Source organism: Chrysemys picta, chromosome 20 (assembly GCF_011386835.1).
Source record: "Chrysemys picta bellii isolate R12L10 chromosome 20, ASM1138683v2, whole genome shotgun sequence".
Classification (NCBI taxonomy): Eukaryota; Metazoa; Chordata; order Testudines; family Emydidae; genus Chrysemys; species Chrysemys picta.
This window is the reverse complement of record NC_088810.1, coordinates 11,312,170-11,339,329: the sequence shown is the minus strand read 5'-3', so window position 1 is coordinate 11,339,329 and position 27,160 is coordinate 11,312,170. Positions and strand designations below refer to the sequence as shown.

General features: G+C 50.1%; 2 protein-coding genes across 12 annotated transcripts in view; both read left to right on the top strand.

Annotated features, from left to right (window-relative positions):
- LOC101947369 (IgGFc-binding protein-like) overlaps positions 1–27,160 on the top strand; it is a 365,233-nt gene that overhangs the window by 195,774 nt on the left and 142,299 nt on the right. The gene's annotated exons all lie outside the window — the stretch shown is intronic.
- Positions 1–27,160, top strand: part of LOC135976807 (IgGFc-binding protein-like) — a 49,980-nt gene that overhangs the window by 18,408 nt on the left and 4,412 nt on the right. Inside the window, exons 2-4 of the mRNA XM_065574398.1 lie at positions 1,689–1,745; positions 11,285–12,550; positions 17,600–18,842. Coding sequence (XP_065430470.1) covers positions 1,691–1,745; positions 11,285–12,550; positions 17,600–18,842 — 2,564 coding nt within the window. The 5' untranslated portion in view covers positions 1,689–1,690. The remainder of the gene's footprint in view (positions 1–1,688; positions 1,746–11,284; positions 12,551–17,599; positions 18,843–27,160) is intronic.

Sequence of the window (27,160 nt, the reverse complement as noted above, 5' to 3'; positions counted from 1 at the left end):
TCCCTTCCCTCCTCTCCTCCCCCCCACCCCCTCACTAGCCCTTGTGAGACGGCTTGCTGCCGTGGGTGCGGATGCAGATACAGGTAGAAGACGGTTAGCAGATCGCAGGTCAGATTGTGGGTTGGTCCTGGTGGATGGAGATCGGATGCAGATCCACATTTTAGTATCCATGCAGGCCTCTAATGATCAACACCCCTCACAACATACCTTTCAATTTTCATGGATCCTACACATGCCTATCACAACCTGTGCTGTACCCAGAGGTGGATTAAAATTTATTAGGGTCCTGGGCACAAAGAACATTTGGGCCCCCCACCCCACTCTGACACCATGAGACCATGCCCCTTGTCTCACCCGTACCTCCCCAAAGCCCCGCCCCCTGGCCTGGCCAGAAGCCGGGCCACTCTGGAGAATTCTGGACCCTCCACTTTCCCTGGGTGGCACACTCTGGAGGGCAGGGACATGGGCTGGGGGCAGCTCTTGGGCACCCTGGTCCCCCACCCAGGGCAGATGGTGGGTCCAGGGCTCCCCACAGCTGCTGGGCTCCCTGGGTGGCTCTTACTACAGCCTAGAGTGACTATACATCCGGTTTTGGCTGGGACAGTCCCCTTTTTAAGCCCTTCCCCAGACGTCCTGACTTTTTTTTTGGTAAAACTTGGCATGTGTCCCATTTGCTTTTGCCAATTGATCATCAGTTGGCAAGAGCAAATGGGACAAATGCTCAGTTTTGCCAAAAGGGAACTGGTGGGGTGAGCAGGGGGTGGGCCTGGGCCTCGGGTGAGCAGCGGGGCCTTGGTCAGTCCCACGTGGGGGTAGAGGGGGGCTTGGGCCAGCTTTGCATGGGGGAGGGAAGAAGGGCTCAGGCCAGCTCCAGGGGGTGGGAAAGAGGGGCTTGGGCTAGCTCCATGGGGGGCGGGAAAAGGGGCTCAAGCCAGCTCCTGAGGGGGAGAGGGGCTTGGGCCAGCTCTGTGGGGGGAGGAAGAGAGGGGAGGGCCAGCTCCATGGTGGGAGGTGGGTGGGGGAAGAAGGGCTCAGGCCACTGGCTTGCCCAGCTCCATGCAGGGCGATGGTGGGAGAATATAGTCACTGGGCTCCAGCTTTCAGACTGGCCAAGGGGCGGGGCCTCATGGGGAAGAGGATTTGCAGGGCGGCAGGGCCCTGACAGGAAAGGAGGAGCAGGGGGTGGAGCCCTGGGGGAAGAGAAGAATCAGGGCAGCAGGGCCCCGGGGGGAAAGGAGGAGCAAGGGGTGGAGCCCCCAAACATAGTATGGGATTGTTATAAGCACCTTGACTCTAAAGTACATGTAGATGTATCTTAATATTCAGTAAAGGTGCAAACAAGTTTGTAACGACCTAATAAAACAGTTATAAGAATGTTATGAATATCTGTTATTCAATATTGAGGTCTCTCCTCTACACCACTAACCTACACTATTGCTGCTGGTTGAAATTATTTTTAAATTCCAAATGGTTATGTATTTCATGGATTTTTTTCCAACCAATTTCAATGATTAGAATGTTATAATATGAACGAGCCGGTGAAAGATTTACTCACTCAGAGAGTCACTATGCTGCACTCTTTGTATATAATGCACAGGCCTGGAAACTTCTGTTCACATTTCACAAAGGTACACAAAATGTAGCTGTGTTCTTAATTAATTTCAGATGTATTTTTGTTCTGTTTTTAGCCATGGGGTTCGCAAATATCATCCTGCACCTCTGGGCCTGGATATTCATGCTATGGAGTGAGTATTCAACAATATCACAGACATTTCTATGTCTTTCCATATAAACCATCTCTGCATGAAGCTCAGCCTTGTCATGTCATTTATCCCCCCTGAGTTTTGTGGTGAAGCAGCTGGAACTAGTAATGAACCCAAATCTTAAAGCAAAGCTCACCCAGAGCCATAGATTTTTGCCTTGTCTCTTTCCACATGATATCACAAATTGGCTAAAACCTCATAGAAATTAATCACAGATATGACTAGACATACTGGGTTAGATCAATGGTCCCTTTAGCCCAGTATCCTCTCTTCTGACAGTAGCCGGTGCCAGATGCTGCAGAGGGAGTAAACAGAACAGGGCAATTTACTGAGTGATCCATCCCCTGTCATTCAATCCCAGCTTCTGGCAGTCAGAGGTTTAGGGACACCCAGAGCACAGGGTTGTGTCCCTGACCATCTTGGCCAGTAGGCATTGAGGGACCTGTCCTCCATGAACGTATCTAGTTCTTTATTGAACCCTGTTATACTTTTGGCCTTCACAACATCCCCTGGCAACAAGTTCCACAGGTTGACTGTGCAGTGTGTGAAAAAGTACTTCCTTATATCTGTCTTAAACCCACTGCCTATTAATTTCATTGGGTCACTTCTGGTTTGTGTATTTTATGAAAGGGTCAATAACACTTCCTCCTTCACTTTCTCCACACCATTCATGATTTTATAGACCTCTATCAGATCACCCCCTTAGTCATCTCTTTTCCAAGCTGAAAAGTCCCATTTTTTTACTCTCTCCTCATATGGAAGTTGTTCCATACACCTCATCATTTTTGTTGCCCTTCTCTGTACTTTTACCAATTCTCATATACCATTTTTGGAATGGGATGACCAGAACTGCACACAGTATGCAAGGTGTGGGCATACCATGGCTTTATATAGTGGCATTATGTTATTTTCTGTCTTACTATCCCTTTCCGAATGGCTCCTAACCTTCTGTTAGCTTTTTTGACTGCCGCTGCACATTGACTAGATGTTTTCAGAGAATTATTTCCAATGACTCCAAGATCTCTTTCTTGAGTGGTAATAGCTAATTTAGCTAATGTTGAACAGCACAATAGAGATCCTTGGGGAACCCCGCTATTCACCTCTCTCCACTATGAAAACTGTTTTTTCCTACCCTTTTAACCAGTTACTGATCCATGAGAGGACCTTCCCTTTTATCCCCTGACTGCTTACTTTGCTTAAGAGCTTTTCATGAGAGACCTTGTCAAAGGCTTTCTGAATGTCCAAGTACACTATATCCACTGGATCACCCTTGTCCACATGTTTGTTGACCCCCTCAAAGAATTTTAATAGATTGATGAGGCATGATTTCCTTTGTAAAGAGCTGTGTCACTCTTCCCCAACATATAATGTTCATCTGTGTATCTGATAATTCTGTTCTTTACTATAGTTTCAACCAATTTCCCCAGTACTGAAGCTAGGCTTACCAGGCTGTAATTGTCAGGGCTGCCTTTGGAGGCCTTTTAAAAAATTGGCTATCTGCCAGTAATCTTGTACAGAGGCTGATTTAAGCTATAGGTTACATACAACACTTAGTAGTTCTGCAGTTTCATATTTAAGTTCCTTCAGAACTCTTGGATGAATACCATCTGGTCCTGGTAACTTATTACTGTTTGATTTATCAGTTTGTTCCAAAACTTCTGTAACCCACACACCTCCTGGGTGTGGCGTTATGTCCCATCTACTGGCACTGAGACTACTTAGAGATTAAGGAGTCTGTTCTGCAGCCTGAGCTAAGAGGCCGGTGGCTTTTAGCTCATGCGGTAGAGGCTCATGTCTTTAGCTCCAGAGGTCCCAGGTTCAATCCCACCCGCCGACAACCAGGGTCTGTGAACGTTACACCTTCTCTAGTGACACCTCAATCTTGGAGAGTTCCTCAGATTTGTCACCTAAAAAGAATGGCTCATGTGTGGGAATCTCCCCAACCCTCTGCAGTGAAGACTGATGTAAATAATTCATTTAGCTTCTCTACAATAGCCTGGTCTTCCTTGAGTGCTCCTTTAGCACCTTGATTGTCCATTGATTGTTTGGCAGGCTTCATGCTTCTGATGTACTTAAACATTTTTTTGCTGCTAGTTTTTGTCGCGTGCTAGCTGTTCTTCAAATTCTTTTTTGGCCTGTCTAATTATACGTTTACACTTGACTTGCCAGAGTCTATACTCTTTTCTATTTTCCTCAGTAGGATTCAACTTCCAATTTTTAAAGGATGTCTTTTTGTCTCTAACTGTCTCTTTCACTCTGCTGTATAGCCATGGTGGCATTTTTGGTCCTCTTGCTGGTTTTTTTATTAGGGGTATACATATAGTTTTTGCCTCTATAATGGTGTTAGTAAAAAGTTTGCTTGCAGCTTGCTGGCATTTTACTCCTGTGACGGTTCCTTTTAACTTCATTTTAACTAACCTCCTCATTTTTATGTTGTTTCTCTTTTTGACGTTAAATGCTACTGTGGTGGGTTTCTTTGGTATTTTACCCCCCAGAAGGATGTTAAATTTAATTTAGATACTGTTGCTATTGTCAAGCAGTTCAGCTACAGTCACCTTTTGGACCAGATCCTATGCACCACTTAGGACTAAATCAAGAATTGCCTCTCCCCTTGTGGATTACACGACTAGCTGCTCTAAGGAGCGGTCATTAATGGTGTCTAAACATTTTATCTCTGCTTCCCGTCCTGAGGAGACATGTACCCAGTCAGTATGAGGAGAGTTGAAATCCCCCATTTTTATTTGTTTTTCTGTTTTTGTAGCTTCTCTAATCTCCCTGAGCATTTCACAATCACCGTCACCAGGTGGTTGGTAGTGTATTCTTACTCCTATTATTCAAGCATGGAATTTCTCTCCATCGAGATTCTGTGATACTGTTTGATTTATTTAAGATTTTTACTCTATTTGACTCTGCTTTTTTTTACATGTAGTGCCACTCCCCCACCAGCGTGACATACTCTGCCATGCCTATAATTTTTGTAACCTAGTAAAACTGTGTCCTCTTGATTCAGTCAGCATGGATTCACGAAGGGGAAGTCGTGCCTGACTAACCTCATTGCCTTCTATGAGGAGATAACTGGCTCTGTGGATGAGGGGAAAGCAGTGGATGTGTTATTCCTTGACTTTAGCAAAGCTTTTGATACGGTCTCCCACAGTATTCTTGCCGCCAAGTTAAAGAAGTATGGGCTGGATGAATGGACTGTAAGGTGGATAGAAAGCTGGCTAGATCATCGGGCTCAACGGGTAGTGATCAATGGCTCCATGTCTAGTTGGCAGCCGGTTTCAAGTGGAGTGCCCCAAGGGTCGGTCCTGGGGCCGGTTTTGTTTAATATCTTTATTAATGATCTGGAGGATGGTGTGGACTGCACTCTCAGCAAGTTTGCAGATGACACTAAACTAGGAGGCGTGGTAGATACACTAGAGGGTAGGGATCGGATACAGAGGGACCTAGACAAATTAGAAGATTGGGCCGAAAAAAACCTGATGAGGTTCAACAAGGACAAGTGCAGAGTCCTGCACTTAGGGCGGAAGAATCCCATGCACTGCTACAGACTAGGGACCGAATGGCTAGGTAGCAGTTCTGCAGAAAAGGACCTAGGGGTCACAGTGGACGAGAAGCTGGATATGAGTCAACAGTGTGCTCTTGTTGCCAAGAAGGCTAATGGCATTTTGGGCTGTATAAGTAGGGGCATTGCCAGCAGATCGAGGGATGTGATCGTTCCCCTTTATTCGACATTGGTGAGGCCTCATCTGGAATACTGTGTCCAGTTTTGGGCCCCACACTACAAGAAGGATGTGGAAAAATTGGAAAGAGTCCAGCGGAGGGCAACAAAAATGATTAGGGGGTCTGGAGCACATGACTTATGAGGAGAGGCTGAGGGAACTGGGATTGTTTAGTCTCCAGAAGAGAAGAATGAGGGGGGGATTTGATAGCAGCCTTCAACTACCTGAAGGGGGGTTCCAAAGAGGATGGAGCTCGGCTGTTCTCAGTGGTGGCAGACGACAGAACAAGGAGCAATGGTCTCAAGTTGCAGTGGGGGAGGTCCAGGTTGGATATCAGGAAAAACTATTTCACTAGGAGGGTGGTGAAACACTGGAATGCGTTACCTAGGGAGGTGGTGGAGTCTCCTTCCTTGGAGGTTTTTAAGGCCCGGCTTGACAAAGCCCTGGCTGGGATGATTTAGCTGGGAATTGGTCCTGCTTTGAGCAGGGGGTTGGACTAGATGACCTCTTGAGGTCCCTTCCAACTCTGATATTCTATGATTCTATGATCATCATTCCACCATGTTTCTGTGATGCTTATTATATCAACATCCTCATTTAATACCACATCTTAGTATTACCATTCACTCATCTTAGTATTTAGACTTATGGCATTTGTATATAAGCACTTATAAAATTTGTCACTGTTTAGTTGCCTGGCATTATGTGATGTAATTGAATGGAACTCTTTTTCGTTTGACTCTTTCTCTTCAGTTCCTACCTGTCCTTTATCAACATCTATCCTCTCCTCTTTATTAGGATATAGAGAATCCCTGTTAATAGTTCCTCCCCTAAGGGATGTCTCTGTCCAAACTGTGTGCTCCTCAGTACCTCTCAGTTTTCCCCACCCCTCAGTTTAAAAACTCCTCTATGACCTTTTTAATTTCGCATGCCAGCAATCTGGTTCCATTTTGGTTTAAACAGTGCCCATCCTTCCTGATTAGGCTCCCAAAAGGTTCCCCAGTTCCTAATAAACTTAAATCCCTCCTCCCTACATGGTCTCATCCATGCATTGAGACCCTGCAGTTCTTCCTGTCTAACTGGCCCTGCATGTGGAACTGGAAACATATCAGAGAATGCTATCATGGAAATCCCGGATTTGGCCTGTAGGATTTCTCTCCTACCTTTCTTTATTGGAGATATTTGCTGCTAGTGTAACGCCGGCAGACCCCAGTGGTCGGCGGACAGGATTGAACCGGGAACCTCTGGAGCTTAGTGCTTGAGCCTCTACAGCATGAGTTAAAAGTCAACTGGCTGTTAGTTAAGGCTGTAGAGCCATCTTATTTTAGTGCTCGTTAAGTGGTCTCAGTGCTACTAGATGGGACAGAACACCCCACCCTGGAGGTGTGTGGGTTATATACTTCCCCTAGCTGAGGAAGTGAGTCCCAAGCTTCAGAGACTTCCCAGTTGAAATCCTGGATGAGCCCTCACTTGTAATGCCAACAGACCCCAGTTGTTGGGGGATGGGATCAAACTGGGGACCTCTGGAGCTTAGTGCGTGAGCCTCTACAGCAGGGGTGGGCAAACTACAGCTTGCAGACCACAGCTGGCCCATGAGCCATTTTAAGTCAGCCCATGAGCTCCCGCTGAGGCGCGGGCTCCAGTGCTCCAGCGTGGGCACTGGGTCAGAGGCTGCACCACACAGCTTGGCCCCGCTCCGGTGCTCCAGCCGGGGTGCCGGGTTGGTGGCCGCGCCACACAGCTTCTGGAAGCAGCCGCATGACCCCACTCTGGTGCTCTAGCAGGGTCGGGGGCCGCTCCATGCGTAGGAGCCAGAGAAGGGACATGCCACTGCTTCCAGGAGCCGCTTGAGGTAAGCACCACTCAGATCCTGCACCCCAGGCCTCTGCCCACGCCCCAACCCCCTGCCCTGATCCCCCTCCCGCTCTCCAAACCCCTTGATTCCAGCATGGAGCACCCTCCTGCACCCCAAACCTATCGTCCCCAGCCCCACCCCAGAGCCCGCATCCCCAGCTGGAACTTGCACCCCTTCCTGCACTCCTGCCCCATCCCTGATCCCCCTCCCGCCCTCCGAACACCTCAGTCCCAGCCCAGAGCACCCCCCTACACCCCAAACTCCTCATCCCCAGCCCACCCCAGAGCCTGAACCCCCAACCAGAGCCCTCACTCCCTCCCGCACCCCAACCCTAATTTTGTTAGCATTCATGGTCCACCATACAATTTTTATTCCCCGATGTGGCCCTCAGGCCAAAACGGTTGTCCACCCCTGCTCTAAAGCCAACTGGCTGTTAGCTAAGGCTGTAAAGCAGTCTCTCTCTCTCTCTCTTTCTCTCTCTCAGTGGTCTCGGTGCCACTAGATGGGACAGAACACCACACCCAGGTGATGTGTGGGTTACACTAGCAGTCCCAGATCGGTTACATGCCATTGTAGGCAGACCCATCATACCATCCCCTCCATCAAGTTATCAGATTCAGTCTTGAAGCCAGTTGGGAGATTTGAGAGCTTCCAAGGGGAGCAGTGGGGGCAAAACACCTATTTGCTGCTCGTGCCCGCTAATTCTAGTCCACTGACTCTGCTTTAGCAATAGTATGAGAACATCCTGCTTTGAGTGCCCTCTAGTGGTGGTCCTCATTATAATGCTTCTTAGCACAGGAAATCACCAGTTGGACTGCATTGCCCAGAATCTAGAACGGGATGCTGGGTGCATCTGTGTTTGAAGAGATGGGGAGGAGAAAAGGCTGAAAGCAAGAGACCTCTAGGCCTCTGTGCAAAATAATAAATCTTGATGTGTGCACCACACGCCATAAGTCCAGTGTCCCTGCCAATTTGTCTCTCTCCTAATATAGAGAGATCCCCTTTCTGTGACATAAGAATGGCCATAGTGGGTCAGACCAAAGGTCCATTTAGCCCAGTATGCCGTCATCTGACTGTGGCCAATGCCAGGTGCTTCCAAGGGAATGAACAGAACAGGTAATCATCAAGTGATCCATCCCCATTCCATCTGCCTGTGCCACTGACCTAGTGGGTGATCCTGGCCAAGGCACTGCCTCAGTTTCCCTCTCCATACAGGGAGATGCTAATACTTCCCTATGTTACAGGAAGGGGGTGGCATCTTGATGAATGAATGTTTGTAAAGTCCTTTGAGATCCTCAGAGAGAAGCTGCTAGAGAAGGAGCAAGTTTATTCTCAGAGCTATGCTGGAACCAGAACATTCAAAGCTGGATATAAACTTTCTCAAGGCTTTGTGAGTGTATGTGTTGAGGGGAGGGTTGGTTTGGGCCCTTCTCTGTTATTAAATTTAATGAATTCTTGAGTGAGTGTGGAATTGCATGAACATGTTGGCAATGATGGAGGGTGGGGAGGCAGAGTGGGAAGACTGTTAAAGAGTTTGATTGATGCTGTGTTTGGTTGAAGGAAACGGTAGGACGTCCATAAGGGACTTAGGACAGAGACACAAGGTTGGGGAGAAGGTGAAGAGTTCAAGGGGATAGAAGTAGATATGAGAGTCATCAACACAGCAGGGACAGGAAAGACCATAGGAGCAGAGGATATCACCCAAGGGTGTGCCTATTTTCTCAGACACCATGGCAGTGCTCTGAGGCCTTGGTAACAGGCATTCGTATAGTCACCTTGACCCAGATTTGTAAGGGTATTTAGGTGTTGCTGCACTCAGCATTGCAACACCTAACTTTTTTAGGAGCCTAAATCTCATTTTCTAAAGTGACTTGGGCACTGAGGGGGCCAAAATCCCATTGACAATTGATGGGTTCCTAAGTCCTTAGATCTCTAGGCAATGCCTAAATTTCACCTGTAAAAACCTGGGCCCTAGAGAGCAGAGGGGGAAAATGAAGGTGACCAAAGACACACCTCTGGGGAGCAGCAACAGAGAAGCGGGGAGAAGTGGTAAATAATCCATTGAAGATAATGCCTGATGGAGTGGCCTTCAAGGGAGGAAAGGGCAAAATGAGAATGAGAAGGTCTCAGGAAGAAGTATGTGGGGGAACCTGTCCCTTGTTGTCAGCTGCTGATTAAAGAACTACTGTGTACATTTCCTTTTGTTACACGTAGAGGGGATTTGACCTAATCCTTTCAAGGCGGACTTAGACTAGCCTTGCTGCCAAGAGAAGGAAGAGTGATTGTAGATGATCTGATGGAGGACGCTTGTGAAAAAGGCAAAATTGAGAAAATAGGGACAGTGACTCTGATGGGGGTAGGGACAAAATGGGACCCAGTTGGGGCCACCACTCCACACAGCACCCCCTGGGCCCAGAACTGTGCAGAAGAGAAACCCCTTCCCAGTCTGAGGGCAGTAGATGGTGCCTCTTTCCCCCCTTGCCCGAATTGCCAGAGACTCCAGATGGTAGGAGCAGCTGCAGAACTAGACAAAGAAGGAACCTTGGGCCAGTAGCTTTGCAGGTGATTGGCTCTGTTCCCAGTGTTGTCACTGACTGTCTGAGTGATCATAGATAAGATACTGAGGTCAACATTTCAGGGGCTAATGGAATGGGATACTGGGCCTCTCGCTTCTAGGGTGCTGGTTCCAACTTGGCCCCAGATTGGGGGGTGGGATTGGCTGGCTCAGAGAATGGAATATAGGGACTTTCACCTCAAGGGCAAAATTTTAAGTCTGGCCCAGGTTCAGGGGATTGGCTGAATCAGAGACAGGATAAAGAGCCTTTCACCTTTTTTGGGCACCATTTCAAATCTAGCCTCTTGTGTGTGTGTAGGGGGCTGACTGGCTCAGAGTGGTAGGGGAATGGGACTTGGGCAAATAACAGCAGCCACATATGCAAGTAGTTGATGGAGGGGATCAAACCTTAGACCTTCAGCTAGGGTAGCCACTGAGCATCCCCAGAATAATAAACATTCTGGTACTTCCAGGAATGACATGGGCCCGCTGTCATGACTTGTTATGCATGGTGCATGTGAGGTCATGCTGGCAGGGATGGACTGGTGTGCTTTTCAAAATGGCATCCCCAGTCTGTGATACTGGACAAGACGATACCCGGTTTTGCCTCAGTACCAGACAGAGGACAAGCCCCAGAGAAACAGAACTGTCTGGCTTAAAACCAGACAAATGGCCTGCTTACCTTCAGTACCAAGAGCAAAGGCCTGTACCACTTGAACTCCTTTAGCTGTGAGACAGTAACAGGTCCTGTAGCCTCTGTGACACTAGAAAGACACTAGAGAGAGTCATGAGCATGCATGTTAGGCCAGTCTGATTCTACTCAACTTTGTGAGACATTGGAAATTTGTGAACATTCTTATGAATGCGAGGCAGTCGTCTGAATACTCAGGAAAAGGAACAATGTTAATGGACTGAGTAGGGCAGAGAGAATGTGATACTTTTAGTCATGGAAAAATCCAAGAGTCAGATTGTTTCATTTTCAACCTGTTCTAGCCCCTATCAACACGCCCATGCAGAAGAGTATTTGACAGGTTTCTAAAGACCCAGCTACTGAAATCAGTGAATTTATAGGAGAATCTCAGCTGCCATTTAAAAAAAGTGGTTGTGAATAAAACATTGGAAAAAGTGTGACCTCAGGTTCAGAAAACAGGAGGCAGAGAAACAGAGCACTGAAATTATTTAAAAACAAACCAACTAAACATCTGAAGCCAAATCTCATGTTTTTTTGGAAGATGACGCATGATTTTTTCATGTTTAGGGTTAGAATACTGCTCTAATAAAGTCTCCATAATAAAATTGATACTGAATAAAAACAGGGTGTCTCATAAGGTGGGAGTGGACAGAATTGGGGCAGGGTTTTATGCCTATCTCCGTCTTTCTGTCTCTACAGGTGTTGCTAATATCTCCATCGCAGTGTCATCTGTAGAAATTCCAGATCCCTCTTGCTCAGGCCCCCAAGGGACAGAATTTATCACAGTCTTCATGCAGAATCACTTCCCAAGTTATGGCGGTAAAGACTTCAGGTTGTTCATCACTGGCTACACCCCTGGGACGTTCGTCACCATTTCCGTGAACAAAGCAGGTGTTAGATTCAATGTCAGGGCAAATCTGGGAGAGACAACATGGATACAAATCCCAGAATTCGTGGAGATGGCAGGAAGCAACATATTTGACCACACAGTCATTGTCCAGGCTGACCATGAGATCGCCATCCTTGCTCTGAACTATAAGACCTATACGGCTGATACCACTGTAGTGTACCCTGTGGAGAAGCTCGGGACAGAGTACTATGTGGTGACTCCACTGGGGAATCCAGATGGTCTTGATAAACAATTTGCTGTAGTAGCCTGGAAGTATCCCACCATTGTTGAAGTTTACCTCAAAGGGGCTGTCACTTTCCAAGGAGAAACCTACAGACCAGGGACAAAACTGGTCATCTCACTTGGAGCTTACCAGGCCGTCCAGCTGCAAAGCCGTGATAACTTATCCGGCACCAGGATCGTGTCCCAGAATCCTGTGGCCGTCTATAGCGGACACATATGTGTTGCAAAGCACACCAAATGTGACTATGTGAGTGAGCAGCTCCTGCCGGTGTCTGGCTGGGGCACCACATTCATCGTACCTCCTTTATCCTTCCAGCCCAAATTTGACCTGGTGTATGTGGCTGCTTCCCAACACACTCGCATTGATTATCAGTCTGGGAGGTTGAGTGCCAGAAGGAACCTGGTTGCTGGGCAGGTTGTGACATTTGAAATTGAAATGTCTAAACCCTTGTACATCTCTGCTAGTGCTGGGATCCAAGTTGCCTTCTTCTGCACTGGTGGGAGCAAAGGGAAAATCGTGTACGATCCCTTCTTCCTGATGATCCCAGATGTCTCTGGCTACTGCCAGACCTATAACATCCATGGACAGGACCTGTTTGAGAACTATGCTGTGATTGTAGCCAAGACGGCCGAGACTGCTGATGTTACTATTGATGCAGAACCACTACGTATTACTCAGTGGAGGCCTATTCCAGGCACAGCATATTCTTGGACTACATACAAATTGAGAAGTGGGTTTAGCAACCACACCATAGAGAACCCCAGCTCCCCATTTGGTGTCCTGAGTGTTGGGATTAAAGACAAGGCTGGATATGGCTCCACAGCTATTGGTGGTAAGTACAATATATGTGATAGTCTCTCACCCTCCCAGCCTGCCTTCCACCATCTTTCCCTGTTCTCTTCCTTCCCAACCCCTCCATTGGACAACACTCCTCTCAGAGTCAAAGGATAGAACCCAGGAGACCTGCCTTTCAGTCATAGAATATTAGAGTTAGAAGAGACCTCGGGAGGTCATCTATTCCAATCCCCTGCTAAAAGCAGGACCAACACCAACTAAATCATTCCAGTCAAGGCTTTGTCAAGCCGGGCCTTAAAAACCTCTAAGGAAGGAGATTCCACTACCTCCCTAGGTAGCCCATTCCAGGGCTTCACCACTCTCCTACTGAAATAGTGTTTCCTAATAGCCAACCTAGACCTCCCCCACTGAAACTTGAGACCATTGCTTCTTGTTCTGTCATCTGCCACCACTGAGAACAGCCAAGCTCCATCCTCTTCAGGTAGTTGAAGGCTGCTATCAAATCCCCCCTCACTCTTCTCTTCTTCAGACTAAATAACCCCAGTTCCCTCAGCCTCTCCTCGTAAATCATGTATCTCAAGCCCCTAATCATTTCTGTTGCCCTCCGCTGGACTGTCTTCAAATTGTCCATATCCCTTCTGTAGTGAGGAGACCAAAAATGGACACAATACTCCGGGTGTGGCTTCGCCAGTGTCGAATAGAGAGGAATAATCACTTCCCTCGATCTGCTGGCAATGCTCCTACTAATACAGTCTAGTAAATACAGTCAGCTCATGCTTTGAGCACTAGATCACTAAAAAAATAGATACCAAATGTACATTTTGATACGTAACTGAAATATGATTTTTGTGTCCTCTGCTCCAAGTGTATTTTGAAGCTGCAGGGGGTGTCTGGTAAACAAATCCCCTGTGAAGCAGGAGGGAAACTGGTCCCCCTTTTCTGCCATGGAGATACGTCAATAAGAATCACAAATGAGAATCATTAAAATGATATGGACCAAACCACCCAGACAGTAGCCCCAACCATTCTCCTAGATTGCCCAAACTGGTTGTACCACTTTATACTGGTATAGCTAAAGAAACACAACCTCCCTAGTGTGGATACAGTTATGTCAGTACAAAGGTGATTATCCCAGTTCCTTGTCAGGGAAAGGGAATAACTGCATAAACTTGTCTACATTACAGCGCCTTGACTAGTATAGCTATGTTGGAAGAGACCCCTAATGGTAAAGCAGCAGAAAGAGATCTGATTTACCACCTTTCTGAATAACATTAGCTATGCAAACAGAAGCACTCTTCTGTTGGCATAATTGTAAGTCTACACTAGGCGTTTTGTTAGCATAGGTCAGCTAAGTGGTGTGATTTTTTTTTTCCACATTTCTAACTGACAGCTATGCTGGCAAAACTTTGTAGCGTAGACGAGGAGTAATACACCTTCATGTTGAAAGAACTGTGTCCACATTAGGGGTTGGTATTACTAATTTGGCATAACAGCCCCAACCAACATAGTTATATCAGTACATAATCTGTGTGTAGACCAGGGCTTGAAAAGTGGTGTTCTGGAGTGTACATTCATCATCAAAACATTCAATGAAGGGGGCAGAGTCCATAGAATCATAGACTATCAGGGTTGGAAGGGACCTTAGGAGGTCATCTAGTCCAACCCCCTGCTCAAAGCAGGACCAATCCCCAACTAAATCATCCCAGCCAGGGCTTTGTCAAGCCTGACCTTAAAAACCTCTAAGGAAGGAGATTCCACCACCTCCCTAGGTAACCCATTCCAGTGCTTCACCACCCTCCTAGTGAAAAAGTATTTCTTAATATCCAACCTAAACCTCCCCCACTGCAACTTGAGATCATTACTACTCCTTCTGTCATCTGCTATCACTGAGAACAGTCTAGATCCATCCTCTTTGGAACCCCCTTTCAGGTAGTTGAAAGCAGCTATCAAATCCCGCTTCGTTTTTCTCTTCTGCAGACTAAACAATCCCAGTTCACTCAGCCTCTCCTCATAAGTCATGTGCTCCAGACCCCAGACCCCTAATCATTTTTGTTGCCCTCCGCTGGACTCTTTCCAATTTTCCACATCCTTCTTGTAGTTTGGGGCCCAAAACTGGACACAGTACTCCAGATGAGGCCTCACCAATGTCAGATAGGGGGGAATGATCACATCCCTCGATCTGCTGGCAATGCCCCTACTTATACAGCCCAAAATGCAATTAGTCTTCTTGGCAACAAGGGCACACTGTTGACTCTCTACCGTAACCCCTAGGTCCTTTTCTGCAGAACTGCTGCCTAGCCATTCGGTCCCTAGTGTGTAACAGTACATGGGATTCTACCATCCTAAGTGCAGGACTCTGCACTTGTCCTTGTTGAACCTCATCAGATTTCTTTTGGCCCAATCCTCTAATTTGTCTAGGTCCCTCTGAATCCTATCCCTACCCTCCAGCGTATCTACCACGCCTCTCAGTCTAGTGTCATCTGCAAAGGGCATACACACAAATGTATGCAGAAGGGGGAATCTGACTCAGCCACATGATGCAGGAATTATTAGGTGGATATCTCAGGCCTGTAGCATGCAGCTATTTCTATACAGGAAAGGGAATAAACTATACTGGTCTGAAGCAATTTTTTACAGCTATAACAGTGACACACAAAGCGCAGTACTAGTATAAGTATCTGGGCAAAAAATAAGCTTTACTAGCATAAGGACTTGTCTACACAGTATTTTTCGGTATAACCTGAGGTTTGAATATAAACCAACAAAGTTATACTGGTATAACCCCCTGAATAGACACTCTTAGTCAAGGTCTACACTAGGAGCACTTTGCTGGTATAGCTGTACCAGTATGCTATACTAGTGAAGAACTCCTAGGATGGACCTGGATTATACCAACAAAACAGTGCTGTAGCTTGTTACAGACTAGCCCTTGGGCTACTGGACAACAAAAGCTTTTTCGGTGCAATTATGCCAATATAGCCATACTGACAAGCCCCCTAGTGGTGATGCCGCTTATACTGGCAAAAGGAGTTCTTTTGTTGGTTTAGTTAAACCACCTTCCTGAGCAACATAAGCTATTCAGGCAAAAGGAATCTTGCCAGTACAAAGTGTGTCTACACTGGGGTTTTTGGTGGCATAGCTGGATCAGTTAGGGGGTGTGATTTTTGTACACTCAAGCTGATACACTTATGCCAGCAAAATTCTACACTTTAAACTCTAATCTCCACACTACACTCAGCGATGTCTACACTTAAAACACTACAGTGGCACAGTGTAGATCAACAGCAATGGGAAGGGTTCTCGCACTGTTATCAACCTAGCACTGTCTACACAGGGACTTAAGTTGCCTTAAGTATGTTGCTCAGGGGTGTGGATTTTTCATACCCCTGAGAGACATAGCTGGGTCAATCTAATTTTCTAGTGTAGACCAGTCATAGTAGTGTAAATCGGGCCCAAGTGAAATAACCTGTATCAGCAAAAGTGCAGTTTTGTTGGCATAAATTGTATCTACACTAGAGGCTTGTGCTGGCATAGCTATATTCGTCAAGTATGACACCTCTTCCTACTCCTGACTAACACAGCTATGCAGGCTGAAATCTGTAGTGTAGACATGGCCTTATAGAGCATCCTTTTTTGGATTAGCTAATGTCGCTTGGGAAGGGGTGTAAATGAAACTGAAAGAAGATACCTATTCTGGAATACTGGTGTCCACACTGGCGTGTTATACCAGTAAAATAATACCTGTATAACTATATTGTACAACTGGTGAAACTTTCTCATGTAGACAGGACTTTAGGCATCTTTATATAAGTATAACTGGCTCCATACAGGGATTATATTCATATAACTCTATTTGTATAAAATCACCCCCTAAGCAAAATAGTTATACTGGGACAACCACTGTGTGTAGACTAGGGTGAAGTTTGGCTGCCCAGGAAAATCAGTTGAGGTTGGGGGAAATGCACTTCTCAGGAGAAATGTGGATGGACCCTGAGACAAAAGGTAAGACACTCCAAGGCCTGGTCTAGACTAGAGGAGCTTGGGTTGTTTAGTCTGACAAAGCGAAGGCTGAGAGGGGATATGATTGCTATCTTTAAATATATTAGAGGGATTAATACAAGGGAGGGAGAAGAATTATTCCAGCTTAGTACTAACGTGGATACAAGAACAAATGGATATAAACTGGCCGTGGGGAAGTTCAGGCTTGAAATTAGACGAAGGTTTCTGACCGTCAGAGGGGTGAAATATTGGAACGGCCTTCCGAGGGAAACGGTGGGGGCGAGGGACCTGTCTGGTTTTAAGATTAAGTTAGATAAGTTTATGGAGGGAATGGTTTAATGGTAAAACATAGTAGTCAAGGAAAACCAAGCAATGGTAGGTAAATAGTATAATGGCTAACAGGGGTCAGGATGGAGACTCTTGCCTATATGCTCGGGGTCTTACCGATCGCCATATTTGGGGTCGGGAAGGAATTTTCCTCCAGGGCAGATTGGCTGAGCCTCTGGAGGTTTTTCGCCTTCCTCCGCAGCATGGGGCAGGGATCTCTAGCAGGAGGGTCTCTGCCGATTGAAGTCACTAATAACAGGATTGGGGACTTCAGCAGCAGAGTCCAGGGAAGGGGGAGGGACGGTTTTATGGCCTGCAGCATGCAGGGGGTCAGACCAGATGATCATAATGGTCCCTTCTGACCTTAAAGTCTATGAGTCTATGAGTCTATGAGTCTATGCTAGAGAGTCAGGCCAATTTAACTACGTCAGTCAGGGATGTGAAAAATCCTCACTCCTGAGTCTCATAGATAAGCTGACCTAAGTCCCCATGTAGACAGCGCTAGGTCTCATATTCGCCTGGAGCGTGAATATGAGAGACCAGAGGAAGAGATGGAGGTACAGCTGGCCTTGTAAAATCTATCAATGACATTCACTCCCAGAGCCAGGGTTAGAAGTCAGGAGCCCCAACTCCCATTCCTGTGTCTGTGCTCCTTGTTATCAGTCCTAGGAAGGCTGGCACCAAACGACAAGAGCAGGTCTCATAAAATGTTGGTGTCCTGGTTTGTGATGCTCTTTTGTATTTGTCTCCTCAAATCTAGGCATTTCTGGTGCTGCCCCTACTGTTCAACCTCCATATCTTCCCAGTACCTCTTGCTCAGGCCCCCACGGGACAGAATTTATCACAGTCTTCATGCAGAATCACTTATCAAGGTATGGCAATACAGATTTCAAGTTGTTCATCACTGGCTACATCTCTGGGACGTTCGTCACCATGTCAGTAAATAAAGCAGATTTTTCAGTCAATATCACTGCAAATCCCGAACAGACAGTATCTGTGATGATCCCAGCATTTGTGGAGCTGGCGGGAAGCAACACATTTGACCACACGGTCATTGTCCGGGCTGACCATGAGATCTCCATCCTCGCTCTGAACTATAAGCGCTATACAGCTGATACCACTGTAGTGTACCCTGTGGAGAAGCTCGGGACAGAGTACTATGTGGTGACTCCACTGGGGAATCCAGATGGTCTCGATAAGCAATTTGCTGTAGTAGCCTGGAAGTATCCCACCATTGTTGAAGTTTACCTCAAAGGGGCTGTCACTTTCCAAGGAGAAACCTACAGACCAGGGACAAAACTGGTCATCCCACTTGGAGCTTACCAGGCCGTCCAGCTGCAAAGCCATGATGACTTATCCGGCACCAGAATCGTGTCCCAGAATCCCGTGGCCGTCTATAGTGGACATGTATGTGTTGCAAAGCACACCAAATGTGACTATGTGAGTGAGCAGCTCCTGCCGGTGTCTGGCTGGGGCACCACATTCATCGTACCTCCTTTATCCTTCCAGCCCAAATTTGATCTGGTATATGTGGCTGCTTCCCAATACACTCACATTGATTATCAGTCTGGGAGGGTGAGAGCCACTAAGGACCTGGTTGCTGGGCAGGTTGTGACGTTTGAAATCAAATTCCCTAATCCCTTGTACATCTCTGCTAGTGCTGGGATCCAAGTCATCTTCTTCTGCACTGGTGGAAGCAAAGGGAAAATCGTGTTTGATCCCTTCCTCCTGATGATCCCAGATGTCTCTGGCTATTGCCAGACCTATAACATCCATGGACAGGACCAGTATGAGAACTACGCAATAATAACAGCCGAAACATCAGAATCTGGTGGCATCATCATTGATAAGGAACCCTTGGGAAACATTGCATGGAGGCCAATTCCAGGCACATTGTTCTCTTGGGCTGAATACAACCTTGGCAAAGAGTTTAAGAGAGAAACCATGGAGCACCCCACAACTCCTTTTGGGCTTCTGAGCATTGGAATTGCATCCAGATCTGGGTATGGCTCACCAGCTATTGGTGCAAGCAGTGAGTAAAGTAGTTTTAGTTATGCCTTTTCCCATTTCTCAGTCTCTCAACACCTTTATTTAGCCTTGAACCCCAACCCATAATATTACAGAATTTCAGCTTGAAAGATGAAAAGACTTGTTGGGTCAGAGTCTCTGCACTGTTGAGTAGGGCTACCATATATCCGGATTTCCCCAGACATGTCTGGCTTTTCGGTCTATAAATAGCCGTCAGGGGGGGATTTCTAAAAATCTAAAAATGTCCGGGATTTCCCCCCCGTCGGCTATTTATAGATCGAAAAGCAGCAGCCAAGCACCTTCCCAGCTCCCCCCATCCCCTGCAGCCTTAGCATGCCCCCGGCCCCGCAGCTGTCTTTCCCCTCCTCCCCTCCCCTGAACGCTCCGCCCCCCTGCTCCTCCCCCTCCCCTGCTTCCCACTAATCAGATGTTTGCGGGAAGTCTGAAAACAAGCAGGGGCAGGTGGGCAGCAGCAGGTAAGCTGGCGAAGAGGATGCGAGGAGAAGGGCCCCGGGGAGGCGCGGCGCGGCCCAGTCCGGCCCCGGCCGAGCGGCTCCCTCCGGCTCCGGCCGGCCCCAGCAGCTCAGGGCCGGGCCCTGGGGCACTGGCCCTGATTCCGGCCGAGCGGCGCCAGCCGAGCACCCCCGGCTCCGGCCCCGGCCCCAGCGGCTCCGGCCCTGGTCCCAGCCCCAGCGGTTCCAGCCCGGGTCGGCTCGGGCCCCTGGGCACTGGCCCTGGTTCTGGCCGAGCAACGCTGGCCGAGCACCCCCGGCGGTTCCGGCCTGGCTCGGGCCCTGGGGCACTGGCCCCGGTTCTGGCCAAGCGGTGCCGGCCGAGCACCCCCGGCCCTGGCCCCAGCATTTCCGGCCCTGACCCCAGCGGCTCCGGCCTGGCCAAGCACCCCAGCCCTGGCCCCAGCGGTTCCGGCCCGGCTCGGCTCGGGACCCGGGGCACCGGCCCCGGTTCCGGCCAAGCGCGCTGGCCCGAGCCCCAGTGGCTTCAGCCCGGCTCGGCCCCAGGGCAGCGGCCCCAGTTCTGGCCAAGCACCTCTGGCCCGGCCCCAAGCCCTGCGACCCCAGCTGGAGCGCAGCCCGATTCCTGGGCTCTTGATAAAGCTGGCCCTGGTCAGGGGACCGGGGGGGGGGTGTTGGATGGGTTGGGAGTTCGGGGGGGGCTGGCAGGGGTGTGGAGAGGGATTGGGACAGTCAGGGACAGGGAGCAGAGGGGATTAGATGGGTCGGGGGTTCTGGGGGGCTGTCAGGGGGCGCGGAGCAGTGGGATAGGGCATGGGAGTCCCGGGGGTCTGTCTGGGGAGGGGGTGTGGATATGGGGCAGGGGTGTGGAGAGGGGTCGAGGCAGGCAGGGAGTAGAGGGGGTTGGAGTTCTGGGGGTCCTGTCAGGGGGCGGGGAGCAGTTGGATAGGGCATGGGAGTCCCGGGGGTCTGTCTGGGGGCAGGGGTGTGAATATGGGGTGGGGGTGTGGATAAGGGTTGGGGCAGTCAGGGGACAGGTAGGGTCCTAGGGGAGCAGTTAGGATGGGGGGTTCTCAGGAGGGGGCAGTCAGGGGACAAAAAGCAGGGAGGCTTAGATAGGGGGTAGGGTTCTAGGGGGCAGTTAGTGGCAGGGGTCCCAGGAGGGGGCAGTCAGGGGACAAGGAGCAGGGGGGTTGGGGGTTCTGAGGGGGACAGTCAGGGGGTGGGAAGTGGGAGGGAGTGGATGGTGGTGGGGCAGGGGCCAGGCTAGAGCGGGGATCCCCCCCCCCCATGTCCTCTTTTTTGATTGTGGAAATATGGTAACCCTACTGTTGAGCTTCAGTTGTGAATAGCAGAACAGGGTGGCTGTTATATCTTTAGTTGTCCCCTGTACTTAATTGAGCTTCTAGACCTTGTGGATTCTCCCCTTAGGCTGGGGGAGGTCCTTTAGTAGTGGGTGGTCTCCGCCCACCCATCTCCAGGATCTCAGCAGACTGAGGCTGATCTACCTGCCTTCTACTCTTTTGAGGCTGTCCTGCTGGCCGGTTGCCCCCCGGCTGCTACTGCTACTGTGGAGAGGACCCTACTGGTTTGACCCTCAGAGACAAGTGCAAGGCCCCACATTTTCCATCATTTTGGGGGCTTCTCCTGGCTGGGTTGCTGCTGCCCTTGCTGCTGGAGAGCCTGTTGCTGCTGCTGGAGCTGAGGAGGGAGTGGAGGAGGCCCTGCTTTGTGGAGGGGGTTTGTAACATCCTTGCTTCTGTGGTGGTAGGTGCCGTTGTAGTGGGGAGCTGGGGGAGTGGCGTGGAGCCCTCCCACTGGTCTGTCCACTCCCCTACTGCCACCACTACCCCCTCCACTTTCCTAATCATCTGGCTCTGCTCTCCACTCCCCAGCCCAGCAGTTTGCTCTGTCCTTTTTCCCATCTTGGGACAGTATCAGCAGCGAAGGGGCACTTGTTTTTCGGGCGCCCGTGGATGCGCATGGCCTCTTCCCTCCCTTGGACTTGCCCTCCCTCCCCTGCTGCATTTGGCTGATGGGCTCTCTTTCCCGCTGCTTCGCCCTCTGCCCTGTCCTTGCAGCTGTTTGCCCCCTTTCCCTTTGCTGCCTGCCCCACCCGTTCCACTTCTAGCCATCTTGTTTGCTCTGTTTTGCCCTGCCCTGCTTTTTGTGGGGCTTTTTTCTTTGTTGTCCTTGGTTGGTTTGTTTGCTGTGCCCCATCCCATGGTGCAGGCGTTGATGCCAGCCCCATCTCCTTTTTTTTTTTTTTTTTGGTTTGGTTGCTTTTGAGCCCACCCTGTTTTTTGTTCCTTGCCCCTGGCATACTCGTCCTCCCCCACCCTTCATTCCAGTCACTTGCTGTTTGCCCCCCGCCCCCCCCCCCAGTTTAACCTCTTGCCTGCGTGCCCACTTTCTATTTTCGGCACTTGGGATTCCCCTTCCCTCTTCAGTTATTCCCTTCACTGATGCGCACTCCTTCATGATGCATGATGCTTTAGTTTTCCCCCTTTTCCTTCGTGCAGCTGGGGGAGCTGGTTTCTTCATCCTGTGCTGGGAGTTGTGTTCCTTGTTTTTCTGCGTCCCTTTCTGTTGGTGCTCTCCTGCCCTGCTTTCAGCCTAGCAGGGGTGTGTGGTAGCCGTTCCCCCTCCCACCCTCCCTCCCTCCCTTCCCTTCGTTCCCTTTGTTTCCTGCCTTAAGTGGCTGTCCCTATCCCTCCTTTACCGTGGTGGGTGATTCGGGGGATGGGACTACCCTGGTCACCCCTGCGACTCCCCTTTAGTCTCCCTTCCCACCTTCCCTTGTGATGGCTGCCTCAACTACCGCTGCCGGGTTGCCTGCCATCGCTGCCACTTAGGCACTGACGGCGGCAGGCTCGGATAGGGACTCCATTGCTGCTGCCACAACCTCTGCTGCCTCCGCTTCTGAGACCACTCCCTTGGCCGGTGGGAAGGGCCGGGAGATGAAGAAGGGCAAGGGCTGTGCCCAGAAGGCGAACTCACCCATGGCAGTGGTTCCTTTTCCCGCTGTGATCCCGTCAACGGCCGCAGGCCCCCTTTTCCCCCGACCCGTTGTTCCCTCCACCAGCCCTGGAGGTGCCACTTCCTCGGCCCCCAGGGCGTACGCCCAGGTTGCTGCAACCCCCTCCACTCGCCGCCTCGCCATCTGCTCCAGCCCTCTCCCGGAATACCATTCCCGGTGGCCGGGGCCCCTTTCCCACCCTCACTAGGGAGCACAGGGTGTGTTGCCTCCTGGTGTTAGCCTTGTCCCACGTCGAAACCTACATGCGGGCATTGGCACGGGTGGTGGGGCCCCCAGCCATGGTAACAGCCTCTAAGATGTTTGGGAAGGTGATGTTCTTCCTGGTGGTGGAGGCTGCTGCCCAGGAGGCAGTGGAGAGGGGCTTGGTGGTGGGGGGCGTTCATGTTCCCCTTGAGCCTTTGGAGGACCTGGGAGTACTGGTGGTTTTCTCCTCTGTTCCTCCCTTCCTCCCCAATGCCGCCCTTTTGCCATTCCTCTCCACCCTGGGGAAGCCCCTGTCCATCCTCAGCCCCCTTCCATTGGGCTGTAAGGACCCCGCCCTCTGCCATGTTTTATCGTTCCACCTGCAGGTGCAGGTTCAAGTGCCACTGGCGGCACGTGATGGAGGGGCTCTGGAGGGGTCCTTTCTGGTGCCCCATCGAGGGGCCCAGTACCTGGTCTTCTATTCTTCGGGGGAGGCCCAGTGCTTTCTCTTCTGGGTGGTGGGGCACGTCCGGCCCTGATCGCCCGGTCCCTGGGGGTCGCCCCTCCTCCATCCGTGACCGTTGTTAACTCTGCTCGGGTCTCGGGGGAGTCCCCCTCCAACGTGCCCAGATCAATGTACGGGCTCCGCCGCTGGGAATGGTATTAGTAGACCAGGGCCCGCAGAAGAATGAGTGGCAGGGCCGGTAGCTGAAATCGAGCGGGGCTTGCCTCAGGGGGAGTCTGTCCCTTGTCCTGCTGTCCTGCCCTCGTCTTCCCTTACCCTCCTGTCATTGCCCTCGCTCGCTGGCTCTGACCCGGCTGGCCAGCCCCCCTCTTCGGGGATCATAGAATCATAGAATCATAGAATATCAGAGTTGGAAGGGACCTCAAGAGGTCATCTAGTCCAACCCCCTGCTCAAAGCAGGACCAATTCCCAGCTAAATCATCCCAGCCAGGGCTTTGTCAAGCCGGGCCTTAAAAACCTCCAAGGAAGGAGACTCCACCACCTCCCTAGGTAACGCATTCCAGTGTTTCACCACCCTCCTAGTGAAATAGTTTTTCCTGATATCCAACCTGGACTTCCCCCACCGCAACTTGAGACCATTGCTCCTTGTTCTGTCATCTGCCACCACTGAGAACAGCCGAGCTCCATCCTCTTTGGAACCCCCCTTCAGGTAGTTGAAGGCTGCTATCAAATCCCCCCTCATTCTTCTCTTCTGGAGACTAAACAATCCCAGTTCTCTCAGCCTCTCCTCATAAGTCATATGCTCCAGACCCCTAATCATTTTTGTTGCCCTCCGCTGGACTCTTTCCAATTTTTCCACATCCTTCTTGTAGTGTGGGGCCCAAAACTGGACACAGTATTCCAGATGAGGCCTCACCAATGTCGAATAAAGGGGAACGATCACGTTCCTCGATCTGCTGGCAATGCCCCTACTTATACAGCCCAAAATGCCGTTAGCCTTCTTGGCAACAAGAGCACACTGTTGACTCATATCCAGCTTCTCGTCCACTGTGACCCCTAGGTCCTTTTCAGCAGAACTGCTACCTAGCCATTCGGTCCGTAGTCTGTAGCAGTGCATGGGATTCTTCCGTCCTAAGTGCAGGACTCTGCACTTGTCCTTGTTGAACCTCATCAGGTTTTTTTCTGCCCAATCCTCTAATTTGTCTAGGTCCCTCTGTATCCGATCCCTACCCTCTAGTGTATCTACCACGCCTCCTAGTTTAGTGTCATCTGCAAACTTGCTGAGAGTGCAGTCCACACCATCCTCCAGATCATTAATAATCCTCCAGATCATTAATCTGGGAGCTCGTGCGAGGGAGGCACCGTAAAGCGGGGAATGCAGGCCCAGCACCCCCCCACCATTGGCAAGGGGGAAGGGACCCCCTGTAAAACTATGAAGGGGGTTGCTGGCACTGGGTTTTCTGCTGTATCCCCTGCTGATGCTCACCGGTTGGAGTCGGCAGAGGTCACTGCAGCCACCGAGGCGGGTAGTGCCACCTCTCTCATGGAGTCCCTCCCTGAGGGAGTTACGGAAGGTGTCCCCCCTGCTTCTTTGACATCTGTGCCCCCTGTAGGCGCCGAAGTGGCTACTGCCCTGGCTGCTGTTGAGGGGGACCTCGTAGAGGCGGGTGGGGACTTTGCCTCTATTTTTGACGAGATCGAGGCCTTGGGCTTGACCACAACCACTGAGGAAGTGGACACCTCCCTGTTAGAGGGGCTCGGTCAGGGCGCTTGCAATCTGTCGCCCCTCCCTCCCCCTTTTCCCCTATCTCAGGCGGTTGCCCCTGTTTTGGCCTCTGCAATGTCCTGGGACCTGACCATCTGCCCGGCTGCGATTGGTAATCCCGCTGCTGCCACCGTGCCCAGTGAAGTGATGGCTGACGCTGAGTGGCTGGGCTCTGAGCCCATGGGTACCCTTCCCTATGATGCGGGGTGGCAGCCCTCGCCCCCCCCCCAGTGCTGTAATTGTGGGTACCTCGTTTAATGGGGCACCTGAGCCTAGAGCTGTGGGGGTGCCCCAATCCCTTGCTGCCCCTTTGACGACCGCGCTGGGGTGAGAGGTGCTGTGTCCCGTGGTCTTGCGACTTGGGCCCCAGAATTTGGCCCTGTCCCCTGCCCTAGGTTGGTGTCCTGTCCCTTTCCCTGACCCCATTCCAGCCCCTGCTACTGTCCTTACTCTTTCTTCCTTCCCTCCTCCTGTTGCTGCTGCCCCCAGGGTTGCCTCATTTTCCTTTTATGAGGGCCCCAGGGAGGCGGTTTTTGTTTTTCCCTCTCCTGACCCATCTGGGGCTGCAGTTCTCCCTTCGCCATTGTGGCGAAATGGGGGATAAAGCGTCGATAGTACCCAACGACTCCCAAAAATGCCCGGACTTGTTTCTTACGAACTGATTGGGGCCAGTTTTGGATGGCCTCTAGTTTATTAAGTTGGGGATTCACGATGCCTCACCCCACAATGTAGCCCAGATATTTAGCCTCTGTTAACCCTATGGCGCACTTGGCAGGATTTGCGGTAAGGCCAGCACGCCTTAGGGTATCTAGGACAGCTTCCACCTTTTCCAGGTGGGATTCCCAGTCCAAGGTATGAATAATCACATTGTCCAGGTAGGCGGCCGCATAACTGGTATGGGGGTGCAATAGCTTATCCATCAGGCGCTGAAAGGTAGCTGGGGCCCCATGGAGACTGAACGGAAGGACTGTATATTGAAAAAGGCCCTCTGGCATGGAGAAAGTGGTCTTCTCCTTTGCGTCTTCAGCAAGGGGAATCTGACAATTCCCTTTAGTTAAGTCTAGAGTGGTCAGGAACCGGGCATTTCCCAATCGATCCACTAACTCGTCTATGCGGGGTATAGGATATGTGTTGAACTGGGACCCCTCATTCAGCTGACGGAAGTCATTGCAGAATCTTGTGGATCCATCTGGTTTGGGTACTAGCACGATCAGGCTAGACCACTGACTGTGGGACTCTTCGATTACTCCTAACTCCAGCATTTTCTTTACTTCTGCTCTGATTTCTTCTCTTTTGGCCGCTGGCACCCGGGGTTTGTAATGATGTGATGGTATGTCTCAGTTGTTCGACCGGGCCAAGACGAGAATACGTCTTGGTTCCAGTTGATCATCTCAGACACCTCCTCTCTTTGGGCTGGTGTTAAATCGGGAGACACCCTCACCTGCTTGGGGGTTTTGTTTTCCTGAGGTGGGTCCTTTTGGGCAACTACACACACTTCTTGAGTTCGCCAAGGCTTTAGAAGATTGACGTGGTACACTTATTCTTGTTTTTTAAGTCCCCGTTGTCACACTTTGTAATTCACCTCTCCTATAGGTTCAACTACTTCATAGGGCCCCTGCCACTGGGTTTACTCTCTGCAGTGGGTACTAACACCATTACTCGGTCTCCTAGTTGGAACTGCCATACCTTTGCTTGGCAGTTGTAGTGAGTTTGCTGAGCTTTTTTGGCCTTCTCTAGGTGCTCCAGCACTATGGGGGGTGACCCGGTTTATAGGTCTCTCATTTGCAATACATGCTCAACTATATTCTTTCCCGTATTGGGCTCCTCTTCCCAAATCTCCCTGGCTATATCTAGTATGCCCCGGGGGTGGTGGCAAAGGGAGAGAATCCAGTAGAGGCTTGGGGAACTTCATGGATGGTGAACATAAGGTAGGGCAACAGGGTATCACAGTCTTTTCCATCCCTACTGACCACCTTTTTTATCATGGCCTCGAGGGTTTGGTTGAATCTCTCTACCAGTCCGTTGGTCTGTGGGTAGTAAACTGAGGTTCGCAGAGTCTGGACATGGAGCATAGAGCAGAGGTCCTTCATCAGCTTAGACATGAAAGGTGTTCCTTGGTCCATTAGAATCTCTTTCGGTAGCCCTACTCGGGCAAAAATTTCCACCAGCACCTTCGTTATGGACTTGGAGGCTGTATTTCATAGGGGAATGGCCTCTGGATACCTGGTTGCATAGTCCAAGATGACAAGCCCATATTGGTGACTTCGAGTTGTCTTCTCTAGAGGCCCCACTAGGTCCATGGCTATTCGCTCAAAATGGATCCCAAGTGTCCCCCAAAGAGGTGACTGTGGGCGAGACTTAATATT